This window comes from Salmo salar, chromosome 20, assembly GCF_965601325.2.
Source record: "Salmo salar chromosome 20, fSalSal1, whole genome shotgun sequence".
In the NCBI taxonomy this organism is placed as follows: domain Eukaryota; kingdom Metazoa; phylum Chordata; class Actinopteri; order Salmoniformes; family Salmonidae; genus Salmo; species Salmo salar.
Window position 1 is genome coordinate 91,589,463 of NC_138310.1, and position 26,368 is coordinate 91,615,830.

The 26,368-nt window shown below is 45.3% G+C and overlaps 1 protein-coding gene across 2 annotated transcripts in view; it reads left to right on the top strand.

Moving 5' to 3' along the window:
• The first annotated feature begins 6,229 nt into the window (after positions 1–6,229).
• The window catches only part of nek3 (NIMA related kinase 3), a 28,439-nt gene continuing 8,300 nt past the window's right edge, over positions 6,230–26,368 (top strand). Inside the window, exons 1-9 of one of the 2 annotated variants that reach the window (XM_045704122.2) lie at positions 6,230–6,316; positions 6,990–7,124; positions 13,385–13,478; positions 13,965–14,062; positions 15,978–16,061; positions 19,868–19,935; positions 20,604–20,690; positions 21,267–21,321; positions 23,333–23,542. In XM_045704122.2, the coding sequence (XP_045560078.2) occupies positions 7,008–7,124; positions 13,385–13,478; positions 13,965–14,062; positions 15,978–16,061; positions 19,868–19,935; positions 20,604–20,690; positions 21,267–21,321; positions 23,333–23,542 (813 nt within the window). In that variant the 5' untranslated portion in view covers positions 6,230–6,316; positions 6,990–7,007. The remainder of the gene's footprint in view (positions 6,317–6,989; positions 7,125–13,384; positions 13,479–13,964; positions 14,063–15,977; positions 16,062–19,867; positions 19,936–20,603; positions 20,691–21,266; positions 21,322–23,332; positions 23,543–26,368) is intronic. The other variant, XM_045704123.2, reaches the window with a different exon arrangement.

Sequence of the window (26,368 nt, forward strand, 5' to 3'; positions counted from 1 at the left end):
ATCACATCCCTTCTTCACTGCTTATTTCGTAAAACACACACGAACAGGAAGTCGACGGAATGGACATTACATCACAATCTCTTTTAGATATCCACCACTCTGACCAAGTTCCTCTTTTAACAATGTTAAGTTCATATGTGTCTCAAGACAAGGAGCGTCAAAAGTCAGTGTTGCCACATAAAGGTTCATTTCCTGTAAGGCCCAGTCAGTGGTCATTGTATTAGATGTCAGCTAGCTAGTCAAAGTTTTGATTTTTCCACCCCGCCTCTTTCTTATTACCTACAGCTCCACCCAACACGCGTTTTATATAACTGGCCTACCAGTAATCTCTGGCTTTATAACTGTACATTTACCACCATCTAGAGGCTAAAGCTTGTATCGCATTACATTTTGACAGGGACACGCCTTGTTTACGTCGTACAATAAACAGGCACCGAAGCACAGCAGAATGGTTGTCACTACCTACCACAGCCACATAGTCAATTGACTATATCGTAAAAATGTATGAAAAAGAAACGTGCTTTTTGTGTCTTAATGTAAGGTTTAAGGTTAGCAGTGTGGTTAAGGTTAGGGTTAGCATTGTGGTTAAGGTTAGGGTTAGCATTGTGGTTAAGGTTAGGGTTAGCAGGGTGGTTAAGGTTAGGGTTAGCAGGGTGGTTAAGGTTTAAGGTTAGCAGTGTGGTTAAGGTTAGGGTTAGCAGGGTGGTTAAGGTTAGGGTTAGCAGGGTGGTTAAGGTTAGGGTTAGCAGGGTGGTTAAGGTTTAAGGTTAGCAGTGTGGTTAAGGTTAGGGTTAGCAGGGTGGTTAAGGTTAGGGTTAGCAGGGTGGTTAAGGTTAGGGTTAGCAGGGTGGTTAAGGTTAGCAGGGTGGTTCAGGTTAGGGTTAGCAGTGTGGTTAAGGTTAGGGTTAGCGGTGTGGTTAAGGTTAGGGTTAGCAGGGTGGTTAAGGTTAGGGTTAGCAGTGTGGTTAAGGTTAGGGTTAGCAGGGTGGTTAAGGTTAGGGTTAGCAGGGTGGTTAAGGTTAGGGTTAGCAGGGTGGTTAAGGTTAGGGTTAGCAGGGTGGTTAAGGTTAGGGTTAGCAGGGTGGTTAAGGTTAGGGTTAGCAGGGTGGTTAAGGTTAGGGTTAACAGTGTGGTTAAGGTTAGGGTTAACAGTGTGGTTAAGGTTAAGGTTAGCAGGGTGGTAAAGGTTAGGGTTAGCAGTGTGTGGGAACCACATGTTGACACAGGGAGGGAAACTTGGTTAGTGGGCTGTCTGGAGCCCTGTCTGCGGCTGCGGCGCCTGGGGGTGGGTGCTTGGGGAATGCCATTGCCAGAGAGGGGAATTGTGGGGGTCCCTGGGGTTTGGGGAGAAGAGGCCCCTCTGTATGGGGCTAACCTGTCCCGGTGCAGTGTCACCTTTCTTCCCCTGGGAGGAAGCTGCACCTGGTAAACAACCTCCCCTGCCCTCTCCAAGACGCTGCAGAGCCCCACCCAGTGACTGTCCAACTTGGGGCATCTGCCTTTCTTTCTCAGGGGGCTGTAGACCCAGACCAGCTCCCCAGCCACAAAGTGCTTTCCTCTGGTGTGCACATCATAGTTCCTCTTGTGCCTCACACCTGCATTCACCAGGTGCTCTCTGGCGAAGGTGTGGGCTGTCTCCGGGCGGTCCTGGAGTCTCCGGGCGTACTCCGGCCTCGGGGGAACAGGAGGGCTCCAGAACATACTCCGGAACAGGAGGGCTCCAGAACATACTCCGGAACAGGAGGGCTCCGGAACATACTCCGGAACAGGAGGGCTCCGGAACATACTCCGGAACAGGAGGGCTCCGGAACATACTCCGGAACAGGAGGGCTCCAGAACATACTCCGGAACAGGAGGGCTCCAGAACATACTCCGGAACAGGAGGGCTCCAGAACATACTCCGGAACAGGAGGGCTCCAGAACATACTCCGGAACAGGAGGGCTCCAGAACATACTCCGGAACAGGAGGGCTCCGGAACATACTCCGGAACAGGAGGGCTCCGGAACATACTCTGGAACAGGAGGGCTCCGGAACATACTCCGGAACAGGAGGGCTCCAGAACATACTCCGGAACAGGAGGGCTCCAGAACATACTCCGGAACAGGAGGGCTCCGGAACATACTCCGGAACAGGAGGGCTCCAGAACATACTCCGGAACAGGAGGGCTCCAGAACATACTCCGGAACAGGAGGGCTCCAGAACATACTCCGGAACAGGAGGGCTCCGGAACATACTCCGGAACAGGAGGGCTCCGGAACATACTCCGGAACAGGAGGGCTCCAGAACATACTCCGGAACAGGAGGGCTCCAGAACATACTCCGGAACAGGAGGGCTCCGGAACATACTCCGGAACAGGAGGGCTCCAGAACATACTCCGGAACAGGAGGGCTCCGGAACATACTCCGGAACAGGAGGGCTCCGGAACATACTCCGGAACAGGAGGGCTCCAGAACATACTCCGGAACAGGAGGGCTCCGGAACATACTCCGGAACAGGAGGGCTCCGGAACATACTCCGGAACAGGAGGGCTCCAGAACATACTCCGGAACAGGAGGGCTCCGGAACATACTCCGGAACAGGAGGGCTCCAGAACATACTCCGGAACAGGAGGGCTCCGGAACATACTCCGGAACAGGAGGGCTCCAGAACATACTCCGGAACAGGAGGGCTATCTAGGGGCTTACTAAACACCATCTCTGCAGGGGTGCGGATCTCTCTCCCCAGCATGAGGAGGCCAGGCGTGCAGGAGGTGGAGTCTTGGACAACGGAGCAGCATGTGATGAGGACCATGGGCAGGTGCTTGTCCCAGTCACGCTGGTGTTTGGCTGAGAGACGATGGCCAACTGCTGTCCAAGCGTTTGGTTGAAGCGCTCCACAAGGCCATCACTTTCAGGATGGAGAGGAGTAGTGCGGGTCTTGTGCATACCCAGCCTCTCACACATGGTGGCGAACACACGGGACTCAAAGTTTCTGCCTTGGTTCACCCAACACATATCATGAGGTGGCACCACAGGTCCCAGAGTGGTGGGGCGATTGTTTTTGCCTCTGGGGTCCGGCAACCCAACCAGGTAAAACTCCAGGCCATATAGGGTATGACCGTAATTAATCATTTATAAAAAAAAAGGTTTTGTATGGGGTATGATGGGACCAGAGTTTTTCTAGTTAGGTCACATGGTTTAAAAGAAAACAAAAACCTGGCCCTTAGGGAGGATAAAAAAACTCCTGAAGCTCCTTGTACTTGTTCGTATGAATCATATAAAACTAGACAGGGTTTCCTTTACACAGACAAAATAGCTGTGATTGTACAATAGAACCCACAGGGCTCAGCTTGGTTTATGCAGGTTTGCGTCATATAGGCCTATGCAACTGTATTTAAAAAGTTACTCACACAGTTGAGCAACGCAGTTAACACTCTGTTCCCAGGGCGTCGAAGACCTAGATGTTGATTATGACAGCCCTGTAACGGCTGTCTTCAGAAATAGACCAAGGCGCAGCAGGTATGTGAATACTCATATTTAATTACCCAACAAAAGGAGTAAAGCATCCACAGGAAACAATAAACACGACAGCAGCAACAGTTTGCAGGCTAAAAAAAAAACGCAGTGCAAAACAAACACCCACAACCCCAAAGAAAAAAACACACACACCTATATAGGACTTCCAATCAAAGGCAACTCAACACACCTGCCTTCAATTGGAAGTCCCAATCAACAACACAAACATTTAACAAACACAAAGCACCTGCCACATCCTGACCAAGACTAACACCATTACGCCCTCTGCTGGTCAGGACGTGACAAGCCCACAGCAACTCTCTGATTTAGAGGGGTTGGGGTTAAATGTGGAAGACACTTTTCATTTGAATGCATTCAGTTGTACAACTGACTAGGTATCCCCCCCCCCCTTTCCTTTTCTCTTTGCCTTTATGTCATCACTATTGTGTTGCTTGACTAATTACAGTTTTGGATTGATAAGGTCTAGGTAGGCTACAAACCCAAGTTTGAATATAAACTACATTTGATCACGTTCACATTTTTCTTCTTACACAAATAAATGTTTTTTAAATACATAATGTTACCGCTTTGTTGACCCTGGCCAGAGTGGACAGGGGTTCTGTAATCTGTACGCAGCTGCAGTTATCAGTAAGCCTATAGTTGATCAGACTGAAAAATGGTCTTGTTTTCATCCCGTACAGTCTATTGAGACCAGGCTGATTTAGCAAACATGATAAACATATCACTACCAACAGACATAAGCAAAAACTTTAAAAAAATAAATGTTGCAGCAGCCTACACCTAAACAATAGTAATCTCAGATCTGACATGCTGTGAGCGCAGTCTGGTCTCATAGACTAGACGTAACATAATAAATATAAATCTGGTCAACTCAAATTAGTGTGATATGTGAAAGGAGGGTGGATGGGTGTGTGTATAACGTGAACATTTTGCAACCCAAAGGTTGCGTGTCTGAATCTCATGATGGACAATTTTTGCATTTCAGCTAATGAGCTACTTTGTAACTACTTAGCATGCTAGCTAACCCTTCCCCTATAACCCAAACCTTAACCCTTTAACCTAACTGCTAACCATAACACTAACACTAACCCCTAGCCTAGCTAACGTTAGCCAGTTAGCTGTACGTTTTGCAAATTCGTAACATATCTTACAAATTGCAATTCAAACATGTTGTACGAATTTAAATTTGTAACATATCTTACGAATTGTAATAAAAAATGTATACTGTACATACCATATACTAAATATAATGTTTCAAATTTATGTACAGAATAATATGAAATGCTCTGAGACCAGGTTGGCTAAATAAATACCAGAGGAAAGTGTCTCATTGCTAAACCTGCATTGTGCCCGGCCCTCGCGACCGGGGATTTCTGTAAATCTGATTGGTCAAAGAACACACAGAACTTGCAGCGCTCTGATATGTGAAGGACAGATACAATTTGCACGAGTTGACGAATCATGTGGCAAGTCAGTATAAAAAAAAAAACTGTAGCATACTTTTTTTTTATCCTCCTTTTAACGTTTTCACCTCAATGTTTTTATTATACTAATATCAAAATGGATTGAAAACTGCTGGTACATATGTCAGCTCGCCACACATTTACCCGGCGGCCGTGTCATCTTGTTTGTGTAACGGTCATCGTTGTGAAGAGACCAAGGTGCAGCGTGGAATTTTATTCATCTTTGTAATTTAATGGGAAAAAAACGAACACTTTACAAATAAACACAACGACTGCCAACAGTTCTGTCAGGATAACTAGAACTAAACAGAAATTAACTACCCACAAAACCCAAAGGAAAACAGGCTACCTAAGTATGGCTCCCAATCAGAGACAACGATCTACAGCTGTCCCTGATTGAGAACCATACCCGGCCAAAAACAAAGAAATACAAAAACATAGAAAAAAGAACATAGAATGCCCACCCTAGTCACACCCTGGCCTAACCAAAATAGAGAACAAAAACCTCTCTATGGCCAGGGCCGGACAGTTTGGTTATAGGGCCTACCAGTCATCTTGTTTGGTTGTCTCTCATTTCAGAGAACACAGCTCAGTGTGTCCTCATCCAGCTTACATTGATAGAGCTCTGCTTTTTCCTTTTTTTATAATGTGTCAAATTACTAAACATTTCACTGTCTTTGTTCCCTGTCAGTAACATAATGTTGTGTAGGAGGATGAAAGGACAGAAATGAGGAGTTAGTCATAAAGACGTGTTTTATTGCTCCGTTAGGCTATCTGCCGCCCTACATCAGAGAGACAGGGCTCCTCATTCAGGCTACCTGCTGACCTAATATCAGAGAGACAGGGCTCCTCATTTAGGCTACCTGCCGCCCTACATCAGAGAGACAGGGCTCCTCATTTAGGCTACCTGCCGCCCTACATCAGAGAGACAGGGCTCCTCATTTAGGCTACCTGCCGCCCTACATCAGAGAGACAGGGCTCCTCATTCAGGCTACCTGCCTCCCTAATATCAGAGAGACAGGGCTCCTCATTTAGGCTAAAATCTTATCACTGAGTAATTAATCACACATATGGTAAGATGGCTGTTACTTTTCTGCAACCATTTCATGACTTGTAACTAAATTACATTATTGTAAAAAAAAAAACGCTCAAAATATCCTACTTACATAGTGGATGTATTACTGTACTTCTACCTCCATCTAGTGGCTGAATGGTATAAGAGCATGTCTTTAAAAGGACTACGCCTTGCACACGTCATACAATAATACGGAAGCAGAGCGGTGGACAAAGAATACCGGAAACACGCGGATAATATTGACACAATCCCACCAGAAAAGTATGTAAAAACAGCATTTTATTTACGTTACCTACCAAGCTATAAACGACACGTCAGCATTTATTATAATTTTTTTACCTCGTCTATTCAATATTTGATTATGTTAGTGAACCAGATTGTGTACAGTAGTTACACCGTTTCTTGTTTCATTATCAGACTGTCAGCTCAGACTGTCAGCTCAACTTCAAATAGAAGGTGAAACGTTTGGCTAGTAACCTATCTTTGGCTCAACTGTCAGGTGATAGCCCAAGCCATCAAGTCAAATTGACAGACCACTTTATAAATAAAGTGATGTTATTTTTTATTTATTTAAACCTTTATTTAACCAGGCAAGTCAGTTAAAGAACATATTCTTATTTACAATGACGGCCTGGCAAAAGGCCTCCTACAGGGACGGGGGCCTGGGATAAAAAAATATAGGACAAAACACATCAGGACAAGAGAGACGCCACAACACTACACAAAGAGAGACCTAAAAACAACAGATATAGCATGGCAGCAACACATGAAAACACAGCATGGTAGAAACTCAACATGGTAGCATCACAAAACATGGTACAAACATTGGGTGATAAAGACAGGCCAATGTTTGAGATGGCTAGAATAAATACAAAACAACAACATACACATTGATTGTAATGATTTTTCTAGTAATATATTCTTCTTGTTTCAGGTCAATGCCAGTGTGACAATGGATGGATACTCGGTCCGTAAAGTAATAGGTACAGGGTCTTTTGGTCGGGCACTACTTGTCCAATCCAGAATCAACCATGAGAACTATGTCATGAAAGAGATCCTACTCCCAAAGGTAGGTTATTATTACTATTAAAAAAAAAAAAGGAATACAGTATACAGGTAACTGCCAAAGTAAAGGAAACACCAACGTAGTGTCTAACAGGAAGTAGATCCACCACGAGGAGCCAGAACAGCTTCAATGCACCATGTCTAGGTTCTCCAAGTGTCTGGAACTCTATTGGAAGGATGCGACACCATTTTTTCCCCCACAATAAATTCCATAATTTGGTGTTTTGTTGATGGTGGTGGAAAAACGCTGTCTCAGGTGTCGCTCCTGAATCTCCCATAAGTGTGAAATTGGGGTTGAGATCTGGTGACTGAGACGGCTGTGGCGTACGGTTTACATGGTTTTCATGCTCATCAAACCATTCAGTGACGACTCGTGCCGACTCGTGGGCATTGTTATCCTATGGGGGCATAGCCATGGTAGATTGGTACATTCAGTGACCACTTCAAATCAAATGTTATTTGTCACATGCGCCGAATACAACAGGTGTAGACTTAACAAACAATGCAGTTTTAAGAAAATACCGAAAATACCAACAACAAAAAAAGTAAGAGATAAGAATAACGAATCATGAAAGACCAGCAGACAGTAAATAACAATAGCAGGGCTCTATACAGGGTATTACGGTACAGAGTCAATGTGGAGGCTATATACAGGGTGTTACGGTACAGAGTCAATGTGGAGGCTATATACAGGGTGTTACGGTACAGAGTCAATGTGGAGGCTATATACAGGGTATTACGGTACAGAGTCAATGTGGAGGCTATATACAGGGTATTACGGTACAGAGTCAATGTGGAGGCTATATACAGGGTATTACGGTACAGAGTCAATGTGGAGGCTATATACAGGGTATTACGGTACAGAGTCAATGTGGAGGCTCTATACAGGGTATTACGGTACAGAGTCAATGTGGAGGCTATATACAGGGTATTACGGTACAGAGTCAATGTGGAGGCTATATACAGGGTATTACGGTACAGAGTCAATGTGGAGGCTATATACAGGGTATTACGGTACAGAGTCAATGTGGAGGCTATATACAGGGTATTACGGTACAGAGTCAATGTGGAGGCTCTATACAGGGTATTACGGTACAGAGTCAATGTGGAGGCTATATACAGGGGGTACCGGTACAGAGTCAATGTGGAGGCTATATACAGGGTATTACGGTACAGAGTCAATGTGGAGGCTATATACAGGGTGTTACGGTACAGAGTCAATGTGGAGGCTATATACAGGGTATTACGGTACAGAGTCAATGTGGAGGCTATATACAGGGTATTACGGTACAGAGTCAATGTGGAGGCTATATACAGGGTATTACGGTACAGAGTCAATGTGGAGGCTATATACAGGGTATTACGGTACAGAGTCAATGTGGAGGCTATATACAGGGTATTACGGTACAGAGTCAATGTGGAGGCTATATACAGGGTATTACCGGTACAGAGTCAATGTGGAGGCTATATACAGGGTATTACCGGTACAGAGTCAATGTGGAGGCTATATACAGGGTATTACCGGTACAGAGTCAATGTGGAGGCTATATACAGGGTATTACGGTACAGAGTCAATGTGGAGGCTATATACAGGGTATTACCGGTACAGAGTCAATGTGGAGGCTATATACAGGGTGTTACGGTACAGAGTCAATGTGGAGGCTCTATACAGGGTATTACGGTACAGAGTCAATGTGGAGGCTATATACAGGGTATTACGGTACAGAGTCAATGTGGAGGCTATATACAGGGTATTACGGTACAGAGTCAATGTGGAGGCTCTATACAGGGTATTACGGTACAGAGTCAATGTGGAGGCTATATACAGGGGGTACCGGTACAGAGTCAATGTGGAGGCTATATACAGGGTATTACGGTACAGAGTCAATGTGGAGGCTATATACAGGGTGTTACGGTACAGAGTCAATGTGGAGGCTATATACAGGGGGTACCGGTACAGAGTCAATGTGGAGGCTATATACAGGGTGTTACGGTACAGAGTCAATGTGGAGGCTATATACAGGGTGTTACGGTACAGAGTCAATGTGGAGGCTATATACAGGGTGTTACGGTACAGAGTCAATGTGGAGGCTATATACAGGGTGTTACGGTACAGAGTCAATGTGGAGGCTATATACAGGGTGTTACGGTACAGAGTCAATGTGGAGGCTATATACAGGGGGTACCGGTACAGAGTCAATGTGGAGGCTATATACAGGGGGTACCGGTACAGAGTCAATGTGGAGGCTATATACAGGGGGTACCGGTACAGAGTCAATGTGGAGGCTATATACAGGGGGTACCGGTACAGAGTCAATGTGGAGGCTATATACAGGGGGTACCGGTACAGAGTCAATGTGGAGGCTATATACAGGGGGGTACCGGTACAGAGTCAATGTGGAGGCTATATACAGGGGGTACCGGTACAGAGTCAATGTGGAGGCTATATACATGGGGTACCGGTACAGAGTCAATGTGGAGGCTATATACAGGGGGTACCGGTACAGAGTCAATGTGGAGGCTATATACAGGGGGTACCGGTACAGAGTCAATGTGGAGGCTATATACAGGGGGGTACCGGTACAGAGTCAATGTGGAGGCTATATACAGGGGGGTACCGGTACAGAGTCAATGTGGAGGCTATATACAGGGGGTACCGGTACAGAGTCAATGTGGAGGCTATATACAGGGGGTACCGGTACAGAGTCAATGTGGAGGCTATATACAGGGGGGTACCGGTACAGAGTCAATGTGGAGGCTATATACAGGGGGGTACCGGTACAGAGTCAATGTGGAGGCTATATACAGGGGGTACCGGTACAGAGTCAATGTGGAGGCTATATACAGGGGGTACCGGTACAGAGTCAATGTGGAGGCTATATACAGGGGGTTACCGGTACAGAGTCAATGTGGAGGCTATATACAGGGGGTACCGGTACAGAGTCAATGTGGAGGCTATATACAGGGGGTACCGGTACAGAGTCAATGTAGAGGCTATATACAGGGTGTTACGGTACAGAGTCAATGTGGAGGCTATATACAGGGGGGTACCGGTACAGAGTCAATGTGGAGGCTATATACAGGGGGTACCGGTACAGAGTCAATGTGGAGGCTATATACAGGGGGTACCGGTACAGAGTCAATGTGGAGGCTATATACAGGGGTACCGGTACAGAGTCAATGTGGAGGCTATATACAGGGGGTACCGGTACAGAGTCAATGTGGAGGCTATATACAGGGTGTTACGGTACAGAGTCAATGTGCAGGAGCACCGGTGTCAAGGTAAATGAAGTAATATGTACATGTAGGTAGAGTTATTAAAGTGACTATGCATAGATAACAGAGAGTAGCAGCAGGGGGGGGGTGGGCAAATAGTCTGGGTAGCCTTTTGATTAGCTGTTCAGGAGTCTTATGGCTTGGGAGTATTTCACTTAAAATTCACTGTGTCACAATTCCAGTGGGTCAGAAGTTTACATACACTAAGTTGATTGTGCCTTTAAACAGCTTGGAAAATTCCAGGAAATGATGTCATGGCTTTAGAAGCTTCTGATAGGCTAATTGACATCATTTGAGTCAATTGGGAGTGTACCTGTGGATGTATTTCAAGGCCTACCTTCAAACTCAGTGCCTCTTTGCTTGACATCATGGGGAAATCAAAAGAAATCAGCCAAGACCTCAGAGAATAAATTGTAGACCTCCACAAGTCTGGTTCATCCTTGGGAGCAATTTCCAAACGCCTGAAGGTACCACGTTCATCTGTACAAACAATAGTACGCAAGTATAAACACCATGGGACCACGCAGCCGTCACACCACTCAGGAAGGAGATGCGTTCTGTCTCCTAGAGATGAATGTACTTTGGTGCGAAAAGTGCAAATCAATCCCAGAACAACAGCAAAGGACCTTGTGAAGATGCTGGAGGAAACAGGTACAAAAGTATCTATATCCACAGTAAAACGAGTCCAATATCGACATAACCTGAAAGGCCGCTCAGCAAGGAAGAAGCTACTGCTCCAAAAGCGCCATAAAAAAGCCAGACTACAGTTTGCGACTGCACATGGGAACAAAGATTATACTTTTTGGAGAAATGTCCTCTGGTCTACTTCCAAAGTTGTGGCAAAATGGCTTAAGGACAACAAAGTCAAGGTATTGGAGTGGCCATCACAAAGCCCTGACCTCAACCCTATAGAACATTTGTGGGCAGAACTGAAAAAGTGTGTGTGAGCAAGGAGGCCTACAAACCTGACTCAGTTACACCAGCTCTGTCAGGAGGAATGAGCCAAAATTCACCCAACTTATTGTGGGAAGCTTGTGGAAGGCTACCCGAAACGTTTGACCCAAGTTAAACAATTTAAAGGCAATGCTATCAAATACTAATTGAGTGTATGTAAACTTCTGACCCACTGGGAATGTGATGAAAGAAATAAAAGCTGAAATAAATAATTCTCTCTACTATTATTCTTAAAATAAAGTGGTGATCCTAACTGACCTTTACTAGGAATAAATGTCAGGAATTGTGAAAAATGTAGTTTAAATGTATTTGGCTAAGATGTATGTAAACTTCCGACTTCAACTGTATGAATCTGGTGGCTGGAGTCTTTGACAATTTCTATGGCCTTCTCTCTGACACCGCCTGGTATAGAGGTCCTGCATGGCAGGAAGCTTGGCCCCGGTGATGTACTGGGCCGTACGCACTACCCTCTGTGTTACCTTGCGGTCGGAAGCCGAGCAGTTTCCGAGCACTACCCACTACCCTCGGCTGAGCAGTTGCCATACCAGGCGGTGATGCAACCAGTCAGGATGCTGTCGATGGTGCAGCTGTAAAACCTTTTGAGGATCTGTGGTTGTTTGTGACATATTTCTTGTAGGGCAACATAACAACATAGCTGTGGTTGTCACAATAATGACCTGCCCTGTATTTCTAAACATGATGTTAATTTTTTTAACTCAGGAACCACACCTGTTGTTGGGAAGCAGACCAAACTCTTTGGTCCTTTAAAAAAAAAAAAAAAAAAAGTGTATGTAAAATATTGTGTGCTGAAGAAAATAAAGTAAATGTGACTTTAGTTAACAACATAATTATGTTTGTTTCCATCATTTCCCTTCCATTGTGAAATCCACTTCGCGTTTTGTTTCCTTGCCAGTATACTAACGAGTATCGCGATACTGGTATCGTCCCTACTGTGTCGAAGCACCTGCTTTCACTATACTTGGTATCCCTCATTTACTTCAATTGTTTCGATTATTTGGCACTTACCTGGATATCTAGCTATATCACTTTGCCTGTTTTCCTTTTGGTCGTTAACCTACATGTTAACGCATTTATCAAAATAACTACATCTGGTTCAGATGTGTCTACTTCCTTCTTCTTCATGGCTTCTTAACACTGGACCAGCTCAGCACATATCAAAGCTGCAGGTTAAAGTTCAATCTAGACTTGGTTTCCTCTATCGTAATCGCTCCTATTTCACACCAGCTGCCAAACTAACCCTGATTCAGATGACCATCCTACCCATGCTTGATTACGGAGACATAATTTATAGATCGGCAGGTAAGGCTGCTCTCGAGCGGCTAGATGTTCTTTACCATTCGACCATCAGATTTGCCACTAGTGCTCCTTATAGGACACATCACTGCACTCTATACTCCTCTGTAAACTGGTCATCTCTGTATATCTGTCGAAAGATGCTTATTTATAAAACCCTCTCAGGCCTCACTCCCCCCTATCTGAGATACCTTCTGCAGCCCTCATCCTCCACATACAACACCCGTTCTGCCAGTCACATTCTGTTAAAGGTCCTCAAAGCACACACATCCCTGGGTCGCTCCTCCTTTTCAGTTCGCTGCAGCTAGCGACTGGAACGAGCTGTAGCAAACACTCAAACTGGACAGTTTTATCTCAATCTCTTCATTCAAAGACTCAATCATGGACACTCTTACTGACAGTTGTGGTTGCTTTGTGTGATGTATTGTTGTCTCTACCTTCTTGCCCTTTGTGCTGTTGTCTGTGCCCAATAATGTTTGTACCATGTTGTTGTCATGCTGTGTTGTCATGTGTTGCTGCCATGCTATGTTGTTGTCTTAGGTCTCTCTTTAGGTAGTGTTGTGTTGTCTCTCTTGTTGTGATGTGTGTTTTGTCCTATATTTATATTGTATGTATTTATTTATTTTAATCCCAGGCACGCCCGGCCCTGCAGGGCTCCATCATTGTAAATAAGAATTTAAATTAAAAAAAGAAATAAAAGTAATAACCGTCTTTTTTCAGACACAATCCAAGATGGCGAACACCAGAAGAGAAGCTGTACTCCTGTCCAGGATGAAACATTCCAGCATAGTGGCCTTCAGGGACTCTTTTGAAGGTAGACACTGTGGCGATCTTGATTTTGAAATGCAACTGCTTTTGATACTGCCGTCCTTGTCAGATTATGCAATCCCACTGGGCAAAAAATTGGTTGAATTAATGTTGTTTCCACGTTATTTTCAACACCCGAATGTAATGACATAACATTCAATCAACATTGGAAAAAAAGATTTAGATTTGAAAAGTCATCAGTAAGGGAATTTTTGGGGTAATTTTTTTTTCACCCAACTTTTAACCTAAATACAATGACATAGTGTCATTTTTTTTGGTTGATTTCATGTTAAATTCACATTTAGTTGACAACTCAACCAAATGTAAGTCAAATCTAGACGTTGAACCGACGTCTGTGACCACAGTCAGTCGAATGCTTTTGTTCTGCGTATGTATGTAGTTGGGTATGTGTGGCTTATGAATGTGATATGTGAAGTCTGTATATAGGAAACTGTTCCAAATAAAGTAGAGCTTGTGTCTTGTCCTCCTGTAGGTGACGGCCACCTCTACATAGTAATGGAGTTCTGTGGTGGTGGAGACCTGCTCCAGAGGATACAGCAACAGAAAAACACACTGTTCTCACAGGATACAGTATGACACTTTAATTCATCAATTCATGGATCGCTAACTCAGCCATATCTCAAATAGTAGACCAGTAAATGGTTTCCCACTGTTTTGAAAACACGAACTGGTACGAACTGGTACAAACTAACTGGTAAGGAAGGCTGTGACGAACATGGAATTTTGGATGACTGTAATTGGCCAGCCAAATGACCGCGGTCTCCGTAATAACCATTCGAATAGCAAAAAATATATATATTTTCACGACTGTTCAATAGTTTACGGTCACATAGAAATGTTCTTGTTTTTGAAAGAAAAGCACTTTTTTTTTGGGTCTATTAAAATAACATCAACTTCATCAGAAATACAGTGTAGACATTGTTAATGTTGTAAATTACTATTGTAGCTAGAAACGGATGATTTTTAATTCAATATCTACATAGGCGTTCAGAGGCCCATTATCAGCAACCATCACTCCAGTGTTCCAATGGCACGTTGTGTTAGCTAATCCAAGTTTATCATTTTAAAAGGCTAATTGATCATTAGAAAACCCTTTTGCAATTATGTTAGCACAGCTGAAAACTGTTGTTCTGATTAAAGAAGCAATAAAACTGGCCTTCTTTAGACTAATTGAGTATCTGGAGCATCAGCATTTGTGGGTTCGATTACAGGCTCAAAATGGCCAGAAACAAAGACCTTTCTTCTGAAACTCGTCAGTCTATTCTTGTTCTGAGAAATGAAGGCTATTCCATGCGAGAAATTGCCAACAAACTGAAGCTCTCGTACAACGCTGTGTAATACTCCCTTCACAGAATAGCGCAAACTGGCTCTAACCAGAATAGAAAGAGGAGTGAGAGGCCCCGGTGCACAAGTGAGCAAGAGGACAAGTACATTAGAGTGTCTAGTTTGAGAAACAGATGCCTCACATATCCTCAACTGTCAGCTTCATTAAATAGTACCCGCAAAACACCAGTCTCAACGTCAACAGTGAAGAGGCGACTCCGGGATGCTGGCCTTCTAGGCAGAGTTCCTCTGTCCAGTGTCTGTGTTCTTTTGCCCATCTTAATCTTTTATTTTTATTGGCCAGTCTGAGATATGGCTTTTTCTTTGCAACTCTGCCTACAAATATGGTGAGCCAGCTAATATGGTGACAATGATGTAGGCTGTGTGTAGCGGTTATGGTATGAAGCTTTTACATTCCATTGCATGAGCCACATCACTTAACATAATTTGAATGAACATTTTACATTACCATGGAAATTATTGCATCACAATACCAGGCAGCCGATCCAAGCCCATTCTATTCACTGTTTGCTAAAACACCTTACTTGTTTTAGCAAAGGGCAACACAGTTTCATCACATTGTTAAGAGTCCAGTCCTGCCTCCCGAGTGGCGCAGTGGTCTAAGACACTGCATCACAGTGTAAGCTGTGCCACTAGAGATCCTGGGTTCGAGTCCAGGCTCAGCCGCGACCGGGAGGCTCATGGGGCGGCGCACAATTGGCCCAGCATCGTCCGGGTTAGGGAGGGTTTGGCCGGCAGGGATATCCTTGTCTCATCGCGCACTAGCGACTCCTGTGGCGGGCCGGGCGCAGTGCACGCTGACCAGGTCGCCAGGTGTACGGTGTTTCCTCCGACACATTGGTACGGCTGGCTTCCTGGTTAAGTGGGCATTGTGTCAAGAAGCAGTGTGGCTTGGTTGGGTTGTGTTTCGGAGGACGCATCGGCTCTCGACCTGCACCTCTCCCGAGTCCGTACAGGTGTTGCAACGATGAGACAAGACTGTAACTACCATTTGAATACCAGGAAATAGGAGAGAAAAAAGGAGTGCAGGTCTCCATCCATAACCGTCAGTTACGCGTTTATATGGTCATTGTGCCATCCCTAACTCTTGTGTATTCTCTGAAACAGGACCCCACTCAGACTGTATTTCATGTGTTACTAGATTCTGAAGTGGTTTGCTCAGATGTGTTCTGGTACGAAGCACATCCATGACAAACGGGTTTTACACAGGGATCTCAAGTCCAAGGTAAGGTTCAGAGTTTTTACATAGTTACCTTTTCTGATTGGCAACACATATATTTTTATTTTAAAGGTCACGGTGTGAGTTGCAGACATGATGTTTATCGTCCCGTTGCTGCCATCTTTTGATATTTTCATGTACATTTCTCTTGAGTGGAGAATGTGCATGAAGAATACTGAGTAAATAATGAACGATATATTTCAAAATCTTGCTATAACAATTGGATGACTTTGGGTGTTTCAGGAAGCATTAATGTGATGCCTTCAATTTCGTTAGCCTACTTTATTCAAATATATATATTGGTATATATTATAATATTATTATTATTATTTTTTTTTTTTTGTCAGTACACATGTCAAGTGTAATTGCTCCATTGTTATTTACCCAAGTTTACATTTACATTTTAGTCATTTAGTCGCTCTTATCCAGAGCGACTTACAAATTGGTGCATTCACCTTATAATATCCAGTGGAACAACCACTTTACAATAGTGCATCTAAATCTTTTAAGGGGGGGGTTAGAAGGATTACTTTATCCTATCCCAGGTATTCCTTGAAGAGGTGGGGTTTCAGGTGTCTCCGGAAGGTGGTGATTGACTCCGCTGTCCTGGCGTCGTGAGGGAGCTTGTTCCACCATTGGGGTGCCAGAGCAGCGAACAGTTTTGACTGGGCTGAGCGGGAACTGTGCTTCCTCAGAGGTAGGGGGGCCAGCAGGCCAGAGGTGGATGAACGGAGTGCCCTTGTTTGGGTGTAGGGCCTGATCAGAGCCTGAAGGTACGGAGGTGCCGTTCCCCTCACAGCTCCGTAGGCAAGCACCATGGTCTTGTAGCGGATGCGAGCTTCGACTGGAAGCCAGTGGAGAGAGCGGAGGAGCGGGGTGACGTGAGAGAACTTGGGAAGGTTGAACACCAGACGGGCTGCGGCGTTCTGGATGAGTTGTAGGGGTTTAATGGCACAGGCAGGGAGCCCAGCAAGTTCTCGCTCAACTCCGGAAACTACCCGCAAGCAATTTTTGTTGTTGTTGTTGGCCTGATGCAGGACTCTAGTGCAAGAGGAGAGTGACTCGCAGACAGAAACATTCACACCATTCATTTACAAAAGGATATTCTAATAGCTCGGCTAGATTGTGAAAAAAAAATCCCACAATTTGCCACACAGGTTTAGACTACCGATTTATCAGCGTTCTAATGTAACCGATGTGAAACGGCTAGTTAGTTAGCGGTGGTGAGCGCTAATAGCGTTTCAATCGGGTGACGTCACTCGCTCTGAGACCTTGAAGTAGTTGTTCCCCTTTGCTCTGCAAGGGCCTCGGCTTTTGTGGCGCGATGGGTAACGATGCTTCGTGGGGTGTCAGGTGTTGATGTGCGCAGAGGGTCCCCTGGTTCAAGCACAGGTTGGGGCGAGGAGAGGGACGGAAGCTACACTGTTACACTAACTCACCCTTGTGATAGTGTGGCGCAATGACAGAATGATGCAATTTACCACCATCTGCCGTCCTCTACGACAAACTGTTGTGGCAATAACCTCGAAACCTTTAATTTTGAGGAACCACTGGTATGTACAGTGAGGGGAAAAAAGTATTTGATCCCCTGCTGATTTTGTACGTTTGTCCAGTGACAAAGAAATGATCAGTCTATAATTTTAATGGTAGGTTTATTTGAACAGTGAGAGACAGAATAACAACAACAAAAATCCAGAAAAACGCATGTCAAAAATGTTAGAAATTGATTAGCATTTTAATGAGGGAAATAAGTATTTGACCCCCTCTCAATCAGAAAGATTTCTGGCTCCCAGGTGTCTTTTATACAAGTAACGAGCTGAGATTAGGAGCACACTCTTAAAGGGAGTGCTCCTAATCTCAGTTTGTTACCTGTATAAAAGACATCTGTCCACAGAAGCCATCAATCAATCAGATTCCCAACTCTCCACCATGGCCAAGACCAAAGAGCTCTCCAAGGATGTCAGGGACAAGATTGTAGACCTACACAAGGCTGGAATGGGCTACAAGACCATCGCCAAGCAGCTTGGTGAGAAGGTGACAACAGTTGGTGCAATTATTCGCAAATGGAAGAACCACAAAAGAACTGTCAATCTCCCTCGGCCTGGGGCTCCATGCAAGATCTCACCTCGTGGAGTTGCAATGATCATGAGAACGGTGAGGAATCAGCCCAGAACTACACGGGAGGATCTTGTCAATGATCTCAAGGCAGCTGGGACCATAGTCACCAAGAAAACAATTGGTAACACACTACGCCGTGAAGGACTGAAATCCTGCAGCGCCCGCAAGGTCCCCCTGCTCAAGAAAGCACATATACATGCCCGTCTGAAGTTTGCCAATGAACATCTGAATGATTCAGAAGACAACTGAGACCAAAATGGAGCTCTTTGGCATCAACTCAACTCGCCGTGTTTGGAGGAGGAGGAATGCTGCCTATGACCCCAAGAACAACATCCCCACCGTCAAACATGGAGGTGGAAACATTATGCTTTGGGGGTGTTTTTCTGCTAAGGGGACAGGACAACTTCACCGCATCAAAGGGACGATGGACGGGGCCATGTACCGTCAAATCTTGGGTGAGAACCTCCTTCCCTCAGCCAGGGCATTGAAAATGGGTCGTGGATGGGTATTCCAGCATGACAATGACCCAAAACACACGGCCAAGGCAACAAAGGAGTGGCTTAAGAAGAAGCACATTAAGGTCCTGGAGTGGCCTAGCCAGTCTCCAGACCTTAATCACATAGAAAATCTGTGGAGGGAGCTGAATGTTCGAGTTGCCAAACGTCAGCCTCAAAACCTTAATGACTTGGAGAAGATCTGCAAAGAGGAGTGGGACAAAATCCCTCCTGAGATGTGTGCAAACCTGGTGGCCAACTACAAGAAACGTCTGACCTCTGTGATTGCCAACAAGGGTTTTGCCACCAACTACTAAGTCATGTTTTGCAGAGGGGTCAAATACTTATTTCCCTCATTAAAATGCAAACCAATTTATAACATTTTTGACATGCGTTTTTCTGGATTTTTTTTGTTGTTATTCTGTCTCTCATTGGTCAAATAAACCTACCATTAAAATTATAGACTGATCATTTCTTTGTCAGTGGGCAAAAACGTACAAAATCAGCAGGGGATCAAATACTTTTTTCCCCTCACTGTATTGTAAGCCTTCGTCTGAAAAGCATTTAAAGCTCATTCACGTTATGTTTCACCTCCTAAATCTGGTCAGTGATAGAATCAAATCAAATGTATTTATATAGCCCTTCGTACATCAGCTGATATCTCAAAGTGCTGTACAGAAACCCAGCCTAAAACCCCAAACAGCAAGCAATGCATGTGAAAGAAGCACGGTGGCTAGGAAAAACTCCCTAGGAAAAACTCCCTAGAAAGGCCAAAAACCTAGGAAGAAACTTAGAGAGGAACCAGGCTATGAGGGGTGGCCAGTCCTCTTCTGGCTGTGCCGGGTGGATATTATAACAGAACATGGTCAAGATGTTAAAATGTTCATAAATGACCAGCATGGTCAAATAATAATAATCATAGTAGTTGTCGAGGGTGCAACAAGCACGTCCGGTGAACAGGTCAGGGTTCCATAGCCGCAGGCAGAACAGTTGAAACTGGAGCAGCAGCACGGCCAGGTGGACTGGGGACAGCAAGGAGTCATCATACCAGGTAGTCCTGAGGCATGGTCCTAGGGCTCAGGTCCTCCGAGAGAGAAACACAGAAAGAGACAGAAGGAATCAGTGTGAGTTGAAGTTCTGCCATTTTTTTTTTTTTTTTTACTGTATATTTTTCATGGCTTCCTTCTCGTTTCTCCTCAGAATATTTTCCTGACAGACGATGGGACAGTGAAGCTGGGTGACTTTGGCTCAGCCTGTGTTCTAAACAGGTACCAGAAGATGCTTTGTGCGCTAATACTGTTTTTATATTACTATAATTATACAATGAGTGGACAAAACATTAAGAACACCTTTTATAATATTGAGTTGCACCCCCCCCGCCTTTTCCCTCAGAACATCCTCAATTCGTCAGGTCATGGACTCTACGAGGTGTTGAAAGCGGTCCCACAGGGATGCTGGTCCATGTTGACTCCAATGCTTCCCACAGTTGTGTCCAATTGGCTGGATGTCCTTTGGGTGGTGAACCATTCTTGATACAAACGGGAAACTGTTGAGCGTGAAAAACCCAGCAGTGTTGCAGTTGTTGACACAAACTGGTGTGCCTGGCACCTACTACCATACCCCGTTCAAAGGCACTTTAAATATTTTGTCTTGCCCGTTCACCCTCTGAATGGCACACACACACAATCCATGTCTCAATTGTCTCAAGGTTTAAAAATCCTTCTTTAACCTTTAATCCCATTAATCTACACTGATTTGAAGTGGATTTAACAAGTGACATCATTAAGGGATCGTAGCTTTCACCCGGATTCACCTGGTCAGTCTATGTCACGGTAAAGAGCAGGTGTTCTTAATGTTTTGTACACTCAGTGTATGTAATCGTTTTAAGATGTTATTTCTCATTGCTTTAAATGATGTCCTGTATTCTCTGTCACAGTGCGAAGGCCTATGCTCACACGTACGTCGGTACGCCTTACTATGTCTCTCCAGAGATCTGGGACAGTAAGCCATACAACAATAAGAGGTAGGGTCATAGTAACCTGTACAATGACATCCTTATTGTATTGATCAATGATTTATATTTAAGCAATAAGGCCCCGAGGAGGGTGTGGTAGATAGCTGATATATCACGGCTAAAGGACACGGGACACGGACCTTAGCCGTGGTATATCGGCTATATACCACAAACCCCCCCCCCCCCCGCGGTGCCGTATTGCTGTTATAAACTGTTTACCAACCTAATTAGAACAGTAAAAAAATGTTTTGTCATACTCTGAATGCTGATTGGCTGAAAGCCGTGGTATATCAGACTGTATACCACGGCTTTCAGCCAATCAGCATTCAGGACTCGAACCCACCCCGTTTATAATTATGTTTAACCCTACAATCTACTGTATTGAAATAATATATATTTGTGGATTATCCATTTTGAAATAGTTTAATTTTGAACTTAGGGATGTGGGATATCTAACTCTGTCAGTGTTACAGTGATGTGTGATTCCCATGCCATCTCTCGTGTGTGTGTGTGTGTGTGTGTGTGTGTGTGTGTGTGTGTGTGTGTGTGTGTGTGTGTGTGTGTGTGTGTGTGTGTGTGTTACAGCGATGTGTGGTCTCTCGGCTGTGTCCTCTACGAGCTCTGCACCCTACGACACCCGGTACTCACACACTGTCTCGTCTGTCTAAATATTGTGTGTGTGTACAGTGGTTCAGCTGACTCGTGACTCCCACTGTAAGAACCATTGTTTCATAGTGAGGGAAGGACGGTGTCTTCAGCAGAGTTGAATCAGGACATGTGTCCCAGCCCAGGGAGCTGTAGCCTGGAGCAGTGTCAGTCTGGAGCTGTAGCCTGTAGCAGTCTGGAGCTGTAGCCTGTAGCAGTCTGGAGCTGTAGCCTGTAGCAGTCTGGAGCTGTAGCCTATAGCAGTCTGGAGCTGTAGCAGTCTGGAGCTGTAGCCTGGAGCTGTAGCCTGTAGCAGAGTGTCAGTCTGGAGCTGTAGCCTGTAGTAGTATGGAGCTGTAGCCTGGAGCTGTAGCCTGTAGCAGAGTGTCAGTCTGGAGCTGTAGCCTGTAGTAGTATGGAGCTGTAGCCTGGAGCTGTAGCCTGTAGCAGAGTGTCAGTCTGGAGCTGTAGCCTGTAGTAGTATGGAGCTGTAGCCTGGAGCTGTAGCTTGTAGCAGAGTGTCAGTCTGGAGCTGTAGCCTGTAGTAGTATGGAGCTGTAGCCTGGAGCTGTAGCCTGTAGCAGAGTGTCAGTCTGGAGCTGTAGCCTGTAGTAGTATGGAGCTGTAGCCTGGAGCTGTAGCTTGTAGCAGAGTGTCAGTCTGGAGCTGTAGCCTGTAGTAGTATGGAGCTGTAGTCTGGAGCTGTAGCCTGTAGCAGTGTCAGTCTGGAGCTGTAGCCTGTAGTAGTATGGAGCTGTAGTCTGGAGCTGTAGCCTGTAGCAGTGTCAGTCTGGAGCTGTAGCCTGGAGCTGTAGCCTGGAGCTGTAGCCTGGAGCTGTAGTCTGGAGCTGTAGTCTGGAGCTGTAGCCTGGAGCTGTAGCCTGGAGCTGTAGCTTGTAGCTGTCTGGAGCCGTAGCCTGTAGCTTTCTGTCTGGAGCCGTAGCTGCCTGGATCTGTAGCCTGTAGCTGTCTGGAACATGTAACTGTCTGTCTGGAGCCTGTAGCCGTCTGTCTGGAACTGTAGCCTGTAGCTTTCTGGAGCTGTAGCCTGTCGCCGTCTGTCTGGAGCCGTAGCCTGTAGCTGTCTGGAACCGTAGCCTGTAGCTTTCTGGAACCGTAGCCTGTAGCTGTCTGTCTGGAACCGTAGCCTGTAGCTGTCTGGAACCGTAGCCTGTAGCTGTCTGTCTGGAACCGTAGCCTGTAGCTGTCTGTCTGGAACCGTAGCCTGTAGCTGTCTGGAACCGTAGCCTGTAGCTGTCTGGAGCCGTAGCCTGTAGCTGTCTGGAGCTGTAGCCTGTAGTAGTATGGAGCTGTAGCCTGGAGCTGTAGCCTGTAGCAGAGTGTCAGTCTGGAGCCGTAGCCTGTAGCTGTCTGGAACCGTAGCCTGTAGCCGTCTGTCTGGAACCGTAGCCTGTAGCCGTCTGTCTGGGCCGAGCCGTAGCCCTGCTGGAGCCGGCCGAGCCGTCTGTCTGGAGCCGTAGCCTGTAGCCATCTGTCTGGAGCTGTAGCCTGTAGCTGTCTGGAGCTGTAGCCTGTAGCTGTCTGGAGCTGTAGCCTTTAGCTGTCTGGAGCCGTAGCCTGTAGCCGTCTGTCTGGAACCGTAGCCTGTAGCCGTCTGTCTGGAGCCGTAGCCTGTAGCCATCTGTCTGGAGCTGTAGCCTGTAGCTGTCTGGAGCTGTAGCCTGTAGCTGTCTGGAGCTGTAGCCGTCTGTCTGGAGCTGTAGCCTGTAGCCATCTGGAGCCGTAGCCTGTAGCCATCTGTCTGGAGCTGTAGCCTGTAGCTGTCTGGAGCTGTAGCCTGTAGCCGTCTGGAGCCGTAGCCTGTAGCTGTCTGTCTGGAGCCGTAGCCTGTAGCTGTCTGGAGCTGTAGCCTGTAGCTGTCTGTCTGGAACCGTAGCCTGTAGCTGTCTGGAGCTGTAGCCTGTAGCTGTCTGTCTGGAACCGTAGCAGTCTGTCTTGTGTTTCCAGGAATCCTCCTAAACCTCTGTTCTCCTTCCTCATCTCAGTTCCAGGCTCCTAGTTGGAAGAGTCTGATCATGAAGGTGTGTCGTGGTTCCTACCCTCCTCTTCCCCAACACCTGCCCTATGAGCTGCACTACCTGATCAAACAAATGTTCAAGACCAACCCCAAAGACCGTCCGTCCCTCCACACCATCCTCACGTCTCACCGCGTAGCCGGTCTCCTGCACAGACACCTGCCCAACAAGGTGCTAGATGTAAGCCCAGTTCAGAACCACGTCCTTGCCCACAAGGCACCATCCCTTACCAGAGCATTTGAGCGGAGTTGAGCGGTCGGAAATCCCGCTCATCGCTCGTGGAGCGGTGCTTCGATCCGTTCATTAAAATCAGAATTTAACCAAAAACGAATCTATTTTTTTGTGGTTACCTGGACCTTTCCATTTGGGTTTTGAAGTATTGAAACCAAACCATATGATTTGGTGATTTTTGAAAAGTATTTTAATTAACATGAGAAAGGTAAATGGAAGAAGCGCTCGTCATTTCAAACAGGGAGCCTAAGAAGCAACAAAAATGAACGATTTAGGCTATGCTATTTCAATTATTTCAAGGCTATAGCCTACGAAGAAATACATTGTGAAGAATTTGGGAGTGTGACACTAGGCTTGCAGGGAGCCTGGGACATTAAGCTCACCACATTTAAACAACGTTTTGTTCTATTAAATCATTATAGTCTATACATTTCATATACAGTTGAAGTCCGAAGTCTACATACACTTTGGTTGGAGTACTTAAAACTCGTTTTTCAACCACTCCACAATGTCTTGTTAGCAAACTATAGTTTTGGCAAGTCGGTTAGGACATCTACTTTGTGCATGACACAAGTAATTTTTCCAACAATTGTTTACAGACAGATTATTTGACTTATAATTCACTGTATCACAATTCCAGTGGGTTAGAAGTTTACATACACTAAGTTGACTGTGCCTTTATACAGCTTGGAAAATTCCAGAAAATCATGTCATGGCTTTAGAAGCTTCTGATAGGCTAATTGACAAAATTTGAGTCAATTGGAGGTGTACCTGTGGATGTATTTCAAGGCCTACCTTCAAACTCAGTGCCTCTTTGCTTGACATCATGGGAAAATCAAAAGAAATCAGCAAAGACCTCAGAAAATAATTGTAGACCTCCACAAGTCTGGTTCATCCTTGGAGCAATTTCCAAACGCCTGAAGGTACCACGTTCATCTGTACAAACAATAGTACGCAAGTATAAACACCATGGGACCACGCAGCCGTCATACCGCTCAGGAAGGAGACGCGTTCTGTCTCCTAGAGATGAACGTACTTTGTTGCGAAAAGTGCAAATCAATCCCAGAACAACAGCAAAGGACCTTGTGAAGATGCTGGAGGAAACAGGTACAAAAGTATCTATATCCACAGTCAAACGAGTCCTATATCGACATAACCTAAAAGGCCACTCAGCAAGGAAGAAGCCACTGCTCCAAAACCGCCATAAAAAATCAGACTACGGTTTGCAACTGCAAATGGGGACAAAGATCGTACTTTTAGGAGAAATGTCCTCTGGTCTGATGAAACAAAAATGGAACTGTTTGGCCATAATGACCATCGTTATGTTTGGAGGAAAAAGGGGGAGGCTTGCAAGCCGAAGAACACCATCCCAACCGTGAAGCACGGGGGTGGCAGCATCATGTTGTGGGGGTGCTTTGCTGCAAGAGGGACTGGTGCACTTCACAAAATACATGGCGTCATGAGGAAGGAAAATGATGTGGATATATTGTAGCAACATGTCAAGACATCAGTCAGGAAGTTAAAGCTTGGTCGCAAATGGGTCTTCCAAATGGACAATGACCCCAAGCAAACGTCCAAAGTTGAGGCAAAATGGCTTAAGGACAACAAAGTCAAGGTATTGGAGTGGCCATCACAAAGCCCTGACCTCAATCCTATAGAAGATTTGTGGGCAAAACTGAAAAAGCGTGTGTGAGCAAGGAGGCCTACAAACCTGACTCAGTTACACCAACTCTGTCAGGATGAATGGGCCAAAATTGATGGATCTGTTGGGGAGGTATGCGAATTGGAGTGGGTCCAGGGTTTCTGGCATGATGGTGTTGATGTGAGCCATGACCAGCCTTTCAAAACACTTCTTGGCTAGCGACGTGAGTGCTACAGGGCGGTAATCATTTATGCGGGTTGCCTTAGCATTCTTGGGCACAGGGACTATGGTGGTCTGTTTGAAACATGTTGGTATTACAGACTCAGACAGGGAGAGGTTGAAAAATGTCAGTGAAGACACTTACCAGTTTGTTCGTGCATGCTTGAGCACGTTTCGGCCTGCCCTTTCTCTCTCTCTCTCTCTTTCTCTCTCTCTCTTTCTCTCTTTCTCTCTCTCTCTCTCTCTGCTAATGATGCAAGAGTGTGTTCAGTCTTCGGTCTGTTGGGAAGTAGAATATCCTAGCCTATTCATGGCACCACCTTCGGGATACAGTGGTATCTTTGGGTCAGTCTTTACGAGCTCGGGTTAGGCAGCTCTATATTACAGTAGGCAACCAGTAGCCTTTATCGATTACCCCTTTTTCATACATAATGGAATGTGGCCTCTAGAAAGTGCCTCCAGTTATAGCAAGTCTGTCTGTTAGGGTTAGGCTACACAACGTTTTATTTAAAAAATGCCGACACGAAACCTTCTTCTCTGGAGATATGAACGGCCATTTTACCGGTCTGTAAAAGCATGAGGTTTCTGAAGCAGTTCAGGCGACCAATCAAAATGATCTTGAGCTGCTGCTGTGCGTTGGCCAATCTCTCCCTTAAAAAAAATAAAGTACATTTGAAAGTTTGTTAAATACCATGACTTACCAAGACATTTAGTAGAAATAAAACACGTCTAGCTACAATAAAAAAAAAAAAATCACAGCAGCACATCAATCAGCTTATTGTTGTCTGTCTGTCTGTCTGTCTGTCTGTCTGTCTGTCTGTCTGTCTGTCTGTCTGTCTGTCTGTCTGTCTGTCTGTCTGTCTGTCTGTCTGTCTGTCTGTCTGTCTGTCTGTCTGTCTGTCTGTCTGTCTGTC